General features: G+C 35.1%; 1 protein-coding gene across 2 annotated transcripts; it reads left to right on the forward strand.

Annotated features, from left to right (window-relative positions):
* Window positions 1-8,426: 8,426 nt before the first annotated feature.
* Window positions 8,427-12,673, forward strand: LOC107762928 (uncharacterized). 2 transcript variants are annotated; one of them, XM_075236494.1, is made up of 6 exons: window positions 8,427-8,900; window positions 9,319-9,430; window positions 10,330-11,365; window positions 11,480-11,632; window positions 11,729-12,267; window positions 12,377-12,673. In XM_075236494.1, the coding sequence occupies exons 2-6, from the start codon at window positions 9,366-9,368 to the stop codon at window positions 12,483-12,485; spliced, it is 1,902 nt and encodes a 633-aa protein (XP_075092595.1). In that variant the 5' UTR covers window positions 8,427-8,900; window positions 9,319-9,365; the 3' UTR covers window positions 12,486-12,673. The 2 variants fall into 2 exon arrangements, with proteins under 2 accessions (XP_075092595.1, XP_075092596.1); XM_075236495.1 differs by having other exon boundaries at window positions 11,729-12,170.
* Window positions 12,674-15,502: the final 2,829 nt, after the last annotated feature.

The raw sequence follows: 15,502 nt of genomic DNA on the forward strand, positions 1-15,502 counted from the left end.
TGTTTCTTGGAAGAGCTCCAACTGGTCGAGTATTTTGGGTACTGGCAAGTTGCCCCATTTGTCGCTCCAAATTTTGAATCGCTGTAGCATGGGCTGCTGCTTGAACTTGCTGGTCAGCCATTAATTTCTTTATCATATCCTCAAGGTGACTCATCGGGTTTGTAGTTTGTTCAGCTTGAAGTGGTCTATATTGTTGTTGAGGCGCTTGTGGCTTGTACTGATTCTGAGCACCTTGGTTTCCACCCCAAGAGAAGTTTGGGTGGTTCCTCCAGTTAGGATTGCAAGTTTTCTCATACTGGTTTGTCTAGCCCCTATTTGCATTAGCCACAAAATAGACAAACTCTAAATTAACTGGGCATATGTAGCTCGTATGACTCTCTCCACATATTTCACAAAATATTTGAACCTGTTGCACTGGCTGTGCTTGTTGCTTGTTAATAACCAAGGTTATCTGATTGACTTGGTTAGCCAATGTGGCAATCTGCGCTGATAATTCAGAGACGACATCAAACTCGAGAACCCCTATAGATTTTTGCACTATGTGTCTGCCCATCTCTCCTTGTCAATCAGGATTGTTTTTGGATAATTTGTTCAATAATGCATATATCTCATCGAAGATTTTCTCCAACACTTGACCTCCCGCTGCAACATACACCACAATCTTCGTCTCAGGATGTAACCCTTCTATGAAAGTGTGAGCTAACACTTCATTTGTCTGATTGTGATGAGGACAGTCTCTGAGAAGCCCCTTGAACCTTTCCCAAGCTGAGTATAAAGACTCCCCCGATTTCAGTTTGAAGACGACTATATTACTTCTGATCTTTGCAATTTTGCCTGAAGGAAAGAATCTTGCCAAAAAATTTATCGCCAGATCATTCCGTAATGTTACAGAATTAGCTAGTTCCGCCTTCAACCATCGCCCAACAAAGAGAACGGGAATAGTGTGAGCCTCACATAGTCTGGAGTGACTCTATTAGTGATATAAGTATCACTAATCTCCAAGAAGTTCAGGATGTGCTGTTGTGGATCCTCGTGTGGAACACCCATAAACTGCCCATTCACATGTAGTAGGTGAATCATGCTCTATTTTAACTCAAAGTGCCCAGTGATTATGGGCTTCACAATGCTGGATATGACATTGGCAATTCTGGGCATTGCCACCTACAACCATATGTTGCTCTTCTGCCATGTCCACAAGAAATTAAACAAGTGCTTGACGATTATTTGTTTCCCTTGCTTCCCTCAATCTCCTGTGAAATGTTCTCTCAGATTAGGGTCAAAGCCATGAAGTCTATCATGGCTTCTGACCCTTCACATTCAATCAAAGTTCCTGACAGCAGAACAATCAATAAAAGTGTTAGACTTGACGAAATAACAATTAAAGCAAAAACTAGAAAATAGTCAATATTCAAGTCCCTGGCAATGGCGCCAAAAACTTGTTGCTCCCGAACGCACACGCAACTATAAGTGGTCGTACAAGTAGTAAAATGATAAGTTGAGTATCGAACCCACGGAGACTTGTATTAACTAGCCACTTAAATTCACCAAGATTGTTATTCAGTCGAGTCAATCACAATTCAAAAGTATGATTATCCTAAACAATAATTCTAACAAGTAAATAAATTATCAAGCAACAAAATGGTAGTTATGTATTTAGTAGAGATAAATATTCCAGGGTTTGATTATTTCACCAATCCTATTGTGCTCTCGTTCACTCTCCCTTCCATACAATTCACTCATGGTTGCTAATTAATCGAACAATTGCTCTTGTATCCTTCTCCCGAAATACTACTCACCTATTCAAAATAGATTAATGCTTATATTCCTATGGAATCAACCTATTAAGAACGCATTAAGATTACGATATTTAATTAAGCAGGGTGACTAGGTATATTCCTATCCTAACCACAAATCCGCCCCCCCTCAAAGTTAAGATCATGCTCTCTTCGATTCTTCTCTAATCTAATCATGGCTTCCCCAAGCATAGCATAGAACTATTGGTGAATTGTAATTAAGGTTAAGTCAACTTTAAACAACAATATTCATGGCTAAATCACAACCCCAGAACAATGGATTTTAGCCACTCATGATAATATCTAAACAAATTTACAAGTGTTTAATAATTGAAAATACTAAGAAAAGATGAAGAAAGCTGTGATATCCTCGCTCCCGGATGTTCCTCGTGTGTATTCTCCCATCAAAGTGGTGTCTCCCCTCTCAAAATAGGCTTAGTCTTATTTTTATACGCATTGGGTAGGTCTTGGGCCGAAATAACTTTGTCCCGGGCAAAGTTGGAGAAGTTTCCCGTCACCAGTGCGTTGGGCAGCGTGAGGTGCTAGGAAAATGAGCATTCTGAAAATGGCGCCCCACACTGCCTGTGGCGCTACAATGGCCAATTTTTCATCTTTTGCTTCTTTTTGACTCTAATAATCTCGTGTCTTTCGCCCCCTATTGTCTCCGGATGATTCTTACATATAAAAACATCATGAATTGATATAAATCAATACAATTCACATCTGAAAGCTACGAAACACGAGTAGAATATGAGGTGATATATATATAAATATATATACTTTAAGCTAAATATGAGGAAACCAATGAATTCATTCGTTTTCTGAGAAGTTATATACCTACTGGTAATTCAAGTCACCGTTGAATGAAATTTACCTGCAAAGAGAAACTTTGAAAATCTCCTAACAAGTTTGTAGTATAATTACTTAATTGTTATCAGAGCTATAATATTATTGATTAGTTACATTACGTATATACAATAAATTGATTTTAGGGATTTTGAATATTAATTCCAAACTTTGTTGTAGAGGCGGAGCAAGAGTGTCGGGAGCGAGTTCGGCCGAACTCAGTAGCTTTGATTCGAACCTTGTATTTGTCTTAAAAAATTCATGAAATATATATAAATTATTAATTTAGAATCTAATAACTTAAAATGATTAGAATCTTGAACCCATAAGCTTGAAATCCTGGCTCGGCCTCTGCTATGTTGCATTATTTTATGTCCAAATTTGCCTAATTTTTGCATGAAATCTTAGCACTTTTGTAGATTTCATCGAGACTTTTCCAATAACATGTACATCATAATTTTTTACCATGTAAGCTTTTGGATTTAAGTTATATGCTCTGTTAATATAAAAAAAAATACTCCGTTAATGTAATTTACATGCTACTATAAGTTATTTGTTATGAAATAATAAAAGAAGAAAAGTATTGCAGAGAAAAAGTAGAGAGAGATTTCTTATTGATATAGGATTAATTACAATGGAATAGAACTCTCTATTTATAGGGAGATGGTGACTTAGCCACCAAGTAATAAACCCTAGAATTTCTCTAAATATAGGCATTCACCATAAATAAAATTCTATTTATAGCACTCCCCCTTGAATGTTTATTCAACAGATAATGTACCTCGTTAAAATCTTAACTAAATAAAACCCAATGGGAAAAACATTTCTAGAGAAGGAAAAAGAGTACACATATCTAACAATACATCTTTTGGTTGCCTCGTTAAAAACCTTGCAAGGAAAACCTAGCAGGACAAAACCTTGTAAGGGAAAAAGAGTACAACGCGCATTAACTCCTCCTGATGAGAGCATCAATTCACATCCTTAAGCCTTCACATTTCAATCTTGTGCACTAGCTTCTTGAAGGTTGACGTCAACAGAGATTTGGTAAATAAAAAAGCCATATTAAGTCCAACGAATATGTTGCACCTTGAAAATCGTCGCTATCACATTATCATGCTTATAGCATATGTGCGCAAATAGCACTTAGGATATTGTACTTCAGGACCAAGAATTATATATGCTTTCAGCGATTTAAATCCTTCAAGGATTGTCATATAAGTATAGTTATATAAGTCATACAATAGACTTTAATTAGATGCATATCAAGTTTTCATGTCATGCTAGACAAATAAGATATCGAAAACTGATTGCACATATCATAGACTTTATACTTTCAATTGTTTGAACTACAGGTCCAAAACTATATGCCTTTCATATGGAATCAATTCTACTTGAATTGTGTCTCTTTCATTTGGCCAATACTTTTGTGTCTATATTCGATAGACTTAAGATCCTCATCTATACTTAGCGCTATGATAGATGTCATCGACGAACATTTTATATCGGTTCCAACCTCCTTATTTTGCATAAAGACATAACATAGAGATCTCTTTATTCATATATTCAGGTACCTGAATCTCTCCTGAGATTTTATGGAGTGTTATGTCATGTGATCTTCTAGATCACTTGCCTCCTTTATTATGATCATTTTGATCATTTGCTCATCTTCTTTATCAAGAATTTTATTTGAAACCGATTTGTCTATACGCTTTAAGTGTACCATAGACTTTGTCCTTCTAGGACTTAATAGGAGCATTTGCGATGAGAATATAGTTACTTTCTTTGGGTCAGCAAATGCGTCTAGCATACTTTGCAATATATTGCAGATGAATTATCTTTTTATGAACTTCAAGTTCATATTATCGTATTCGAGGATCTAGATATACAAATGATAATTCATTCCACGTAACATTTTCTCGACTGTTTATCATATCTCCCCCTCATGTTAGAAAAACTAACTTATTTCCTCAACTTTGAGAACTCATCTTTGTGTGTTATGGTGTTAATCAAAATGTACACCGCACATCAATAATAATAAGATGGAATTATTTGGTTCCTGACCCTGAACCACTTGTGAGGGGAGAATGTAATATACTTTCGTATATAACTTATATCAAACTGATATAGATAACTTTGTTCTCATAAGCAATAGTTTAGCTATTAAGTGGAGGCACTTAATAAATTATTTTTCTAAACCAACTGTGATGTAAACCAACTTATTAAGATGGACTTCTTGAATGGAAAATCTGAAAATTATGCTCGAAATTAAATTATTGAGCAAGTTACCTCGCAAACACCGGCCAGGTTGCGGGTTAATAATAATCGCACATGTAACCATCCCATACATGCATCTTATGTGGTATACATGGCAGGTGAATGAGCCCATATTCACCTTTGATATTTCCAGCATTCATGGGATTCAATCCCAATTTTAGTTGGTCAATTAATTAATGAGAACAAGCAATATTAGAGAATTCGTAAAGAACTTTCTAGTTCTTTGATATTTACCCATGTGAATTCTCTATTATTTTTGCACATCATACTTAAATTGGTATGGCTAAACCAATTATGCCAACTGAATAAATTATCAATATTAATAAACTTCATATTTACACCATGACGTGTGCAATTATCAATAAACTCCAAGTTTATTATGATATGGGTTTTTATATCAATAAACTTCTACTTCGTTGTGGCATTCTTTTATTTGTGTAGTATTAACTGGAGAATAAAGCGGGTAACTTTTCACATACATATTACCCCGCTACAAGTTGTAGTAATAGAAGATATTAAATCCTTTCTTTATTTATAGTCTCAGTATAATCAATCGCTTTCGCGTATACTTTAGAAAAAGAATAAGTTTCTTTGAGACTTACTACAATACACAATGCCTTATTGGTAATCAATTGTGTTTCTCCAAAATAGTATAATTAACTCTTAGAGAGTTCTCAATTAATTTTGTAGTACCACATATTCATCAACATCCATATGGTGAATATCTCTTTTAAAGAGAAAGTTTTACCATTATGGTTTTGGTCAAAATTATATGCAAAGTGTGTTTCTTGCATTACCTTGTCTTTTAATAATCACAATGCTAAAATATTTTGGCGTACAATAAGTACGTGACCAATGACTATTTATGCCATATAATGACATTATTTTCTTATTTCCTCTCAAACCTCTTTCTAGAGGTGAGTGTGGTATATACCACTAGCACGCTAATATTCTTCCAAGAATGAATATGTATTCATAAATCACATGTTGTCACATTCACATCATGAATGGACCATAATCATCTATATGTGCTTTACAAAATCTCATGTCAAATCGATGACAAATATTACTTTCACACAGTGAAGGATTATTTTGAGAATCCTTATTGTTCTCATTGTCATAATGATGACGATTATAATTTCGTCTATTGCCACGCCCACATTCATTGATATATTCATAGTAATAATTTTGTCTTCTTTTAAACTTATTACATACTGCTATCACATTCTCTTAAGGGAATGAGAATGGAGCAAATTCAATAGGACGAGTTTTTAATTCTTTGCTCACAATCATACATGAATTTGATTATGGCAAGGCATAGAAATTTTACTACTTTGGGTGGGTATAATTTCTTTCAAACTCCATTAGAGTTATAATCACAATTTATTGTCTTTGCTTGTATTTAAAATCAAATTATAGAATGTCAAGAATTTGAAAGAGAAAAGTAAAATATTTACCTTAAATCCAGAATTTAATCATGAAGGAAGTTCATGGAACAATTGACAATAATTATGCTCAATCCCAAAGCTTCTACTCAATTGATTAGAGTCTCGTGCTGATAACGTGTTATGAAATAAAGAAGAAGAGTATTGCCGAGAAAAAGTAGAGAGAGAGAGAGAGAGAGAGAGAGAGTTCTTATTGATATAGGATTAATTACAATGGAATATAACTATCTATTTATAGAGAGAGGGTGACTTAGCCACCAAGTAATAAACCGTAGAATCTCTCTAAATATAGACATTCTCCATAAATAAAATTCTATTTATAACATTATTATAAATGATGGGTTATCAAGCAATATTTATTAGTTAGAGTTACATGCAATTGTGTTTAATTGACATGATAGTGTAAGTAATCTTTTAAACCCTCCGTCTATAAAATTTAAACTCATTGTAAAAAAAAAAAAAAGGAATAAACTGTACATATATATAGAGATTCTTACACGTATAATATATAAGGTATTTAATTATTACTTACCATTTTGTTGAGATTATAATTTTGCTCTCAATAGGTAAGAGGTTAAATTGTTTAGCTCCAAGCCTTGTTTTGTTTCCCTACTCCTTGTCTTCTATTCGGGCATAGCAACAAACTCTTAGAGGTACATTTTTTTTTTTGATTTCTCGCCCGAATATTCGGTATTTATATTGGGGCCCAACTAATTCGAATTCGCTCTGGGAAATCTCACATTGGAAGGTAAAGTGTTCCCTAACAAAGACGACTCTATACCCAAAGACTTAAACTCGAAATCTCTGATTAAGGATGAAAGAGTACTTATCACTCTGTCACAATCTTTTTGGGGAGGTACTGATGATTTGCCTTTGACTACTCTGTGGTCTCCCCTCTCTCCTCTCTGCTTTCTACTTTTCTCCTTCTTCTTTTTTTATTTATAAATATATATACATTGCAAATGTCAGCTCTTTTGTTCCATTGTCAAAATGTCCCATTTTCTTCCCATTTTTTATTCATTGTTAACAGGTATTAGTATTTGTTTAGTTGTGGATCTCAGTTAGATTTGATATAAACGAGACGGTTGAAAGAGCGACAGTTATCTTTTTCCTTTTTCCGGTAAGCCGGCCCAAATATATCTAATGATATAATTGAGGTGCGCGCAAGATGACTTGGACACTATCATTATAAAAAGAAATTATATACTCCCTCCGGTCCACTTTAATTGTTGATTTTTTATGTGGTTCACAATATTTGATTATTTCAGATGTCAAGAAGGAATTAACTTCTTTTTTCCAAAGTTACACTTGGAGTAAAAAGTTGGTGAATATTTGTCATATTTTCAATGAACAAATTAAGGTTAATATGGTCAATTTAATTATTTATTAATGTTAAAAGGTATATTTTTTTAATGTGTAAAACAACAACAAAAATCAGTTAAAGTAAACCGGAGTGAGTATTAGTTATTAGTTCTATCAAATACTCCTCCACCCCAAAATAAATATTTTAGACACATTTAATTACATAAATCATTAGGAGTTTCTCTGCTTAGACCTTTTTTGGGATCTTAAAGTAACTTATTTTGGATTAATTGGTTTGGCTAAAATAACATGGAGGAATATTATTTAACGTTACATTATCATAAATATTTTTTTGTAATTATCTTATAAATAAATATAATATCTTTCACGTTATAAATTATCAATACGTAAAATTTAAACTCAAATTATAAAAATATCGTTTTGTCTCGGTAAATTTAACTAATACTGCTATCATTTAAAGCTTTTCCCTTCGTGCACTGCACTTGATGATACATGTACGTGTGTGTAAACATATATAAAATTCTACCTGCAGGGCACACATGTATATATTACAATATAGAAAACAAATGAAATCATATTATACTTGGAACGACAGTTGACTTGTTTTTGGGCGGCTGGTCGAATGTTGCTGGCTTCCCACTTTGGCTTTTCTTTGTTTTGTTTTTTTGCTTCTTCTTCTAGAGGGATACATTAATTCTTTCACATTTAGTGCTTAATTGTCTATCCCTTCTCTCTATATCATTTCTCTGTGTCTCTCTTTCTACTGAGGAGCAAGCTAAGGTGTCTGCATTTCTCTCATATTTATTGAATTTGACTATATGTTGTTTATAATCGTGGTGTCCAAGTTAATATGAGCATATCTTGAGTATTTACTACCTCACACCAGCACACAGGGTCCGAAAACTCTGAACTTAAGCAGATGGAAAGAAATAACTCGGTGTTTCATTTTATCATTTGTCTCATAAAGAGGGAGCTCAAATCTTGGGATCAATTTGCTAATTTGCTTTGCTGGTGGAGTTGGCTTTTTTCGTAGTTAATTACTATATAATTGCATTTTCTTAGTCCTGTCTATGTTTTCTGTTTTCCTTCTTTTGAGATAATAAAGTTTTGCTTATTCTGATGATAATGGTGTTTCTTATACTTTGCAGTGAAATCCAAATCCAATCATTGTTCAGAAGGATTAAATAGGAAAATTCTCTTTTGATTCACTTTTTGCCAGGTAAAGTCCCGTTTACTATATAGCCACAAATATGTTTATAACATATTTAAAACCATAAGTTTTTCTTAAATACTATGCTCAGAATGGTTGCAATGTAAATCTGGTTACCTTCACATGCTGTAGTGTTAATGATTATCTGATTCAAGGGTTTGAGCATTTTCTCTTGAATCCAGAATAATCTGATATACATTCAAATTGTTCTTGTTCGAGCGTTCCCTGGTTTTACATACATTATAAAAAACACTAACTTTATAATATGATTTGGGTTAGCCAGGGGTCTGAATTCTGAAACCGTGCTGAGTGCTTTGTTTGCTTCCTACTGCATTCTTGACTACTGTTTTCTAATTTTGTGCTAAAATTACTATCATATTTGGAGTTTACAAGAAATTGCATCTAATTTTCCTTACCTGTATTTTAGACTTTATTTTGGCAGATTTCCCAAGTTATATCTACCTGAGACGTGGAATGTTTGCATCACAGCTTTTGAGAATACTTCAGACTCTACCAACTGATTCAGACCATGGAGGCTGGTGAGTGTCAAAGTTTTACCTTAAGATTTGTCCTTACTAGGTTTTAATCTATTGTCTGTTTTTGCCCATTTTAGTTCTAATTAGTAAGTTGTAGATCAATAAGATGCATGTTTTCTGAAAATCGCGCCTTCACTCATTTGGAAACTCTTAGGGGTCGTTTGGTAGGGTACACAAGAATAATGCTGAATAGAGTGTATTAGTAATGATGGTATTAGTTATGCTTGCATTAGTTATGCTGGTATTAGTTATGCTGACATATTTCTTATCCATTGTTTGGTTTGATGTATTAAAGCATTGCACAGTTTCTAAAAGAATTGTTTGTTTACAAAAATGCCCTCAAAACTAGTCCACACTCTAACTTTTTAAAAGAAACATATGTTGAGAAATGTTTTTATATGAAAAAGTTTAAAAAAAATTATTTTATTTGTCTACCTATATTGTAAAATAAAATTTATATTTATGAAAAAGGAAATATGTTAAGTATTTATTTATATACTAGGGATATAATTTTATTTCTCACTACTTGGATTATTTTGAACTTGCATTAATATACTAACTAGCATATTTTAATCAAGAATAAATTTTGAAGGACAATTTTGTCTTTAACTAAGCTAATGCATGCATTAAAACCCATTGCATTGCTAATACCATTGTTTTCTATGCATTAGTTATGCATAAGATAATACCAAATAGGATGTATAACTAATGCTTGCATAACTAATGCATATGTTCAAAATGTCTACCAAACAATGTATTATTAATACACAAAGCTAATGCATGCATTAGCTTATCCAATGCATCCTACCAAACGACCCCTTAATTGTCTAGTTAAGTGCTGAAAATTCTTTGTTCAGATTACAATCTGTGCATAGTACTAAAACATTTGACTGCAATGACAGCGGCTTTGACACACCTGAAGAAACGGCTACCATGAAGGATAACCAGAATGGGATCTTAAGTCGCTCAAATGGTTACAAGGAAGCAAATTCTTTACTCTTTCCCACAAAAGACTTCGTTAATTCAAATCGCTATGGAAGTTACAACGGCTCTTTGGCATGTGAAACAAGAGATAGGGATGAGTTAGTCCCAGAACTTTACGATTCTGTATACTTCGACGATATTTCTAGAAGCAAACACCATGAAATTATAGCTCCAACTGTGGATGATGATCAAAACGAAGATTCGCATAACATAATCACTTGCAGGAGATATATTAATCCGTTTGCATGCAATACAAAATATAGAGATCAACAATGGAGTACTCCAGAATTTGAGTGCTCCACGATTGCTGATTTCATTGATGAGAAAGAAAATGAATCTGTCTCTGATGCGCATGCACCATTTACCTCTGGCTGCAAGTTCCTTGGGACAAACACTAGTTTATACGCAGAGAAACATGCTAAGGAATATGAGTTGCCTGAATTGATTGTTTGCTACAAAGAAAGTAACTATAACATTGTTGAAGAAATATGCACGGACAAGAGTGTAGCTGTGATGGATAGAATTCTAACTGAAAGCTGGAGCAATGGTCAAAATGGCACATATGTTTGTACACCAGCTGATGAAGACCAGCACAGCAACACATCGGAAAGTGATGATATTGAATTATGCTCTGCAGGTGGATCTAAAGCTTCATCTGTAGAATATGCAAACAGCGTTGCTGCGACAAGTGAAGAAGAGGACACTGAGTCACTTGTTGCTGCGACAAATGAAGAAGAGGATACTGATAAAGTAAACAGAATTTCTGACGCGGATACTTATCTTGAGGATTTGATCATGATTTTTGGATCAAAAGGTACTACAAAGTGGAAAGGTACCAATCCATCAGGAAAATATTCATCTGCTAATATAATGCTTCATACGGAAGAGTCTGGCATTCAGAATTCTCAAAAATCCAACTCTGTTGGTGATCAATCTGCCCAGCAGCCTGATCAGGTTTATTTCTGTTATTTATGGTTTTTCACCTTTGTTCTGGATAAGAAGTGTTATAAGAATATGTTCATCTGTATTAGACACCTTATTGTGGTCATATCCAATTTTGAACTCCAGATCCTTTATGAGGAAGCAGCTTTGAAAAGCCAAATTGGAGTCTCAGAGAAAGATTCTTCTGCTAGTGTTATGCTTCATCTAGAAGAGCCTGGAGTTCGGAATTCTCAAAAATCTAGCTCTGATTGTGATCAATCTGTCCAGCAGCCTGATCAGGTTTACTTCTGTTATCTTCGTGGCTGAAAGTATGTTCATCTGTATAACTGTATTAGACACCTCACTGTGGTCATATGTGATTTGCTTAAACTCCAGATTCCTTTTGAGGAAGCAGCTTTCAAAAGCCAAATTCCAGTCTCAGCAGTAGTCGATGAAGCAAATATCAGTATGGCAGCTACCGACTTATTTTATGGCAGCGAGTTGGGAACTGAAGCTATTATATTTGACTTCAACTCGAGTAAGGCAGTAACACCTAGCAGCACGGATGAAGGTATCGAAAACTTTCATGAACCATCCGTCATATCAGCAGCCACTACCAGTTACAAGGATAGGAGTTGTTATAATCTCTCAGTTGCCAGTCAAGTTCATTATTCTAACAGCGTTGACAAGAGCAGCAGTATCAATGTTCATGGACAATCCCTTGAATCCCAAGATGTGGCTAATCTTGAGGATAAATCATCGAGCTGTCTCCTACTGGATAGCGAAGGTCATTTTGCTGATGGGGAGGCAAGTTTTTCTGCATTAGGACCTGCATCAGGTTTGCATTTTTTCTCGGGGCGTATATCATATTGTGGGAGCATTTCTCTTAGATCAGATGGCAGCACAACTAGTACCGGATCCTTTACCTTTCCAATGTACTGTTCTGCTACATCTTGTGCTAGTTTCCTTCATCCTTTTGTTTTCCATTTACTAGCTGATCATTTGTGTCTTGTTGATTGACATTTTAATTTTGTTGTATTGCAGCTTACTATCTGAATGGAACAGCAGTCCAGTAAGAATGGCACAGGTCGAAAGCAGTCATTGCCGGAAACACAAACGATGGAGGCAGGGTCTTCTCTGTTGTAGATTCTAAAGTTCTTCTATTTCTTTTATAGGGCTGATAGTTCAAAAATATACATAACCTTAATATCATGATACTTGTGTAATGTATGCATGCATACCCAGCCCTATTCTCCAACTGTGGGAAGGATGGGATGTTTGTTTTCTGGTCTTAAAGGATGAATGTATGGAATGTACAACTTTTTCTTACATATTTGTTTTCCTCACTTCATCAATTTTATACACTGAGACCGCTCTATAATATCATCCCTATATAATAGTCATTCAATATAGAAGTCATATTTTACTCGAAACCTATTTTTTATGTTATATTTTAACTCTCTATAATAGCTTTTTACCTATAACAGCAGCATTCATTTTTATAGTAGTATGCTCTTTGTAAAGTTACCCCTTTATAACAACCATGTAAAATTTATAATGTTAGTTTGAGTGCCTATATGAATTACTAAATAACTTGGTTCTTTACCATATTTCTTAAACGTGAAGTAAAATAAGTAGTAAAGTAAACACATCGATTTTTACGTGAAAAATCACTCGGCTCAAAAGGTGCAAAAACCACGGCTCATCAATTTTCAACTTCAACTCCACTAGAACAATGAGCCAAAATGTATCAATTACTAGACTGTAATTCAATACTCTCTAGTGCTCCGACTACGACTATTTGATTTACAAATTACTCCAACTTGTAAAGCAAACACTCACTCCAACTCACTAATTATTTGTGACACTTTGATTACAACTCAATTTCTTAGAACACATTCACTAGACTAACTCAAGAAGAACACTACACTGGTACTCGACTAGAGTGTACAAAATGTAGTTCTTCAGTTGATGTGTGTAAGGATATCCTCAGGAGTCCAAATAGATAGTATTTAAACTCCTGGACTCCAAGATCTTCTAGGAATCCTATGTATAGTTAGCTTCTCGTTTGATAGGACTCTTACTATTCCAAGAAATCTATAAGTTTGGGGACTCTTGTCTCTTAATGATTTATTTGTATCTTCTTGGGCAACAACCATTATCATGTGTAGTAGCCTTCTTCCACCAAACTCAGACGTGGGTAATTTTGAGATAAAATTACTGTCTTGCACAGACGTACAATCATCAACCTATAGGAACTGGTCTGTTACCCTGAGGAGCTGGTTCTTAGAATAGTTAAGCATCTACGTTGAGGACCTAGTTCTTTGAACATTGCATCTGAACAACTTTGTCAATCATCAAAATCTAAATACTCAACAAATTTCTCCTTTTTGATAATGACAAACTTTGTACACACTAGTACCAGGTAATCACAACAAGTCGCGATCAATCAACATGCACATTACACCACATACAGACAAATTCACAACACCCCCAACCTTATCTTCCCCCTTGTGGCATCATCGAGAAAAAAAGATGTTAGACATATTAAACACAGTTAATGTAAGATTCAAGGTCATACAGGCTATAGCACAAGCTCAAGAATTATCAAAGCAAACAGACTAGGGTGATGATCCAATGTTGTGTGAAGCGTTAAAACAATATAAGAGACGTCATTTAGTAGTGCCAAAATAAGCCCAGGGCCTTGTCTTAAACCACTAAAACAAAATAAACTAAACATACTGCAACCTACTTAGACTAAGACATAAAAAGACAAAAAAAGATTTAAGCATCGCTGGGATTGCAAAAGAAACTAAAGACACTAGGAAGGAACAGGTTCATGGGTGAGGGGTAGCGGGGGTCAATGCTTTCACAAGGGTGGCAATCTGTTAGGCATGAGCTTCTCTATCACGTCTGAGCTCTTCCTTAAGCTACCTGGTTTCTTTTCTCAACTCATCATTGTCTTCACAAAGCTTGACATTCTCCTCAACAACCAACTCCAACCTCTTATTGAGCTGTGTTGCCATGCTGTTTCCAGGTAGAATAGCAAATCATGTTGGTCCTCTAGCCTTGGTCTCCTCCTAGCCACGCTGCTTGAGGGTAACAACATCCAAAAAATCATTGTGATTTCCATATTTTAACTCAGGCAAGGCAATGTTGAGCTTCAGTCAACATGAAGCCATAAGGCATTGCAAGGTTAGGCTTGGAAGTGTCTATAGCTCTTGCCATATGTTGAATCATCAGTCTAGGGAGAATAATAGGTCTACCAGTGTCAAGCAGTTCCATTACAACAATGTCCAATAAGGTAGCCTCATGCCTTCTCTCAGACCTCTGTAGAATGCAGGAATTGACAAAGTGAAACATCAGCTTGTGGAAGGGGGTCATATCAGTCTTGTACACCTTTTGAGGAGCATCCAGTTCAAACTTTTGGGAGAACTTCCTTGTGACCACAATTCTTATGTCGACAACATTATCTATGGCTAGCCACTTTTTCTTCAGGTAATTGTCAAAACCTAAAGTGGAAATATCCAGAAGTATCCCCAGTTCCTCAATATCAAACTCCATTTCAAACCCCCCTTACCTTACTTTTGACCACCTTTCCATCAAATTGGAAGTTTGCATAGAACTCCACCACAACAGGAACACATAGAGGGGGAAAGCTTTGACAAACATGTGTTTCTATCCATATAGCTCAGGTTTTCAACCAGTTGAGCTATCCCTTTTTCATTAGTGTTTACAAGAATCTTCCCATTAAGCATTTTTCTGTTCCTGAACTTTGTGAGTCTATCAACCACATATAGCACATTCTTTCTCTTCTTTCCTCTACTGGCCTTTGCAGATGTGGTAGTAGTTTTTGTAGCTTTGACAACCTTTATATTTTGTGTTGAGGACTTTTATGGCAAAGCAGACTCAGATTCATTTTTTCCATCCATCTCAACCACAGGTTCCACAACTGAAACTTGCTTCCTTGGCTTCTTGGCACCTCTAGACTCCTAAATGATTTGTTCATCAACAACCTTTCTTTTGATCTTCGTAAGAGGAGTCTTGGCAGGAGGAGCCACTTCTTTCCTTGTTGGGACTACAGTCTTTGTTGCTTTCACAGGAGTCTTCCTGGGTTTCTTCGCTACCTCAGACAAGGGAAAGGTCATCTTCGTCACTACTAACCTCCTC

Source organism: Nicotiana tabacum, chromosome 18 (assembly GCF_000715075.1).
Source record: "Nicotiana tabacum cultivar K326 chromosome 18, ASM71507v2, whole genome shotgun sequence".
Lineage (NCBI taxonomy): Eukaryota > Viridiplantae > Streptophyta > Magnoliopsida > Solanales > Solanaceae > Nicotiana > Nicotiana tabacum.

Excerpts from the sequence above, each read along its gene's own strand:
- LOC107762928 (XM_075236494.1), top strand. The coding sequence starts at position 9,366 with ATGTTTGCATCACAGCTTTTGAGAATACTTCAGACTCTACCAACTGAT. Across the intron at positions 9,431-10,329 it reads GATTCAGACCATGGAGGCTG|CGGCTTTGACACACCTGAAG; the intron begins GTGAGTGTCAAA and ends CTGCAATGACAG. Across the intron at positions 12,268-12,376 it reads GGATCCTTTACCTTTCCAAT|CTTACTATCTGAATGGAACA; the intron begins GTACTGTTCTGC and ends GTTGTATTGCAG.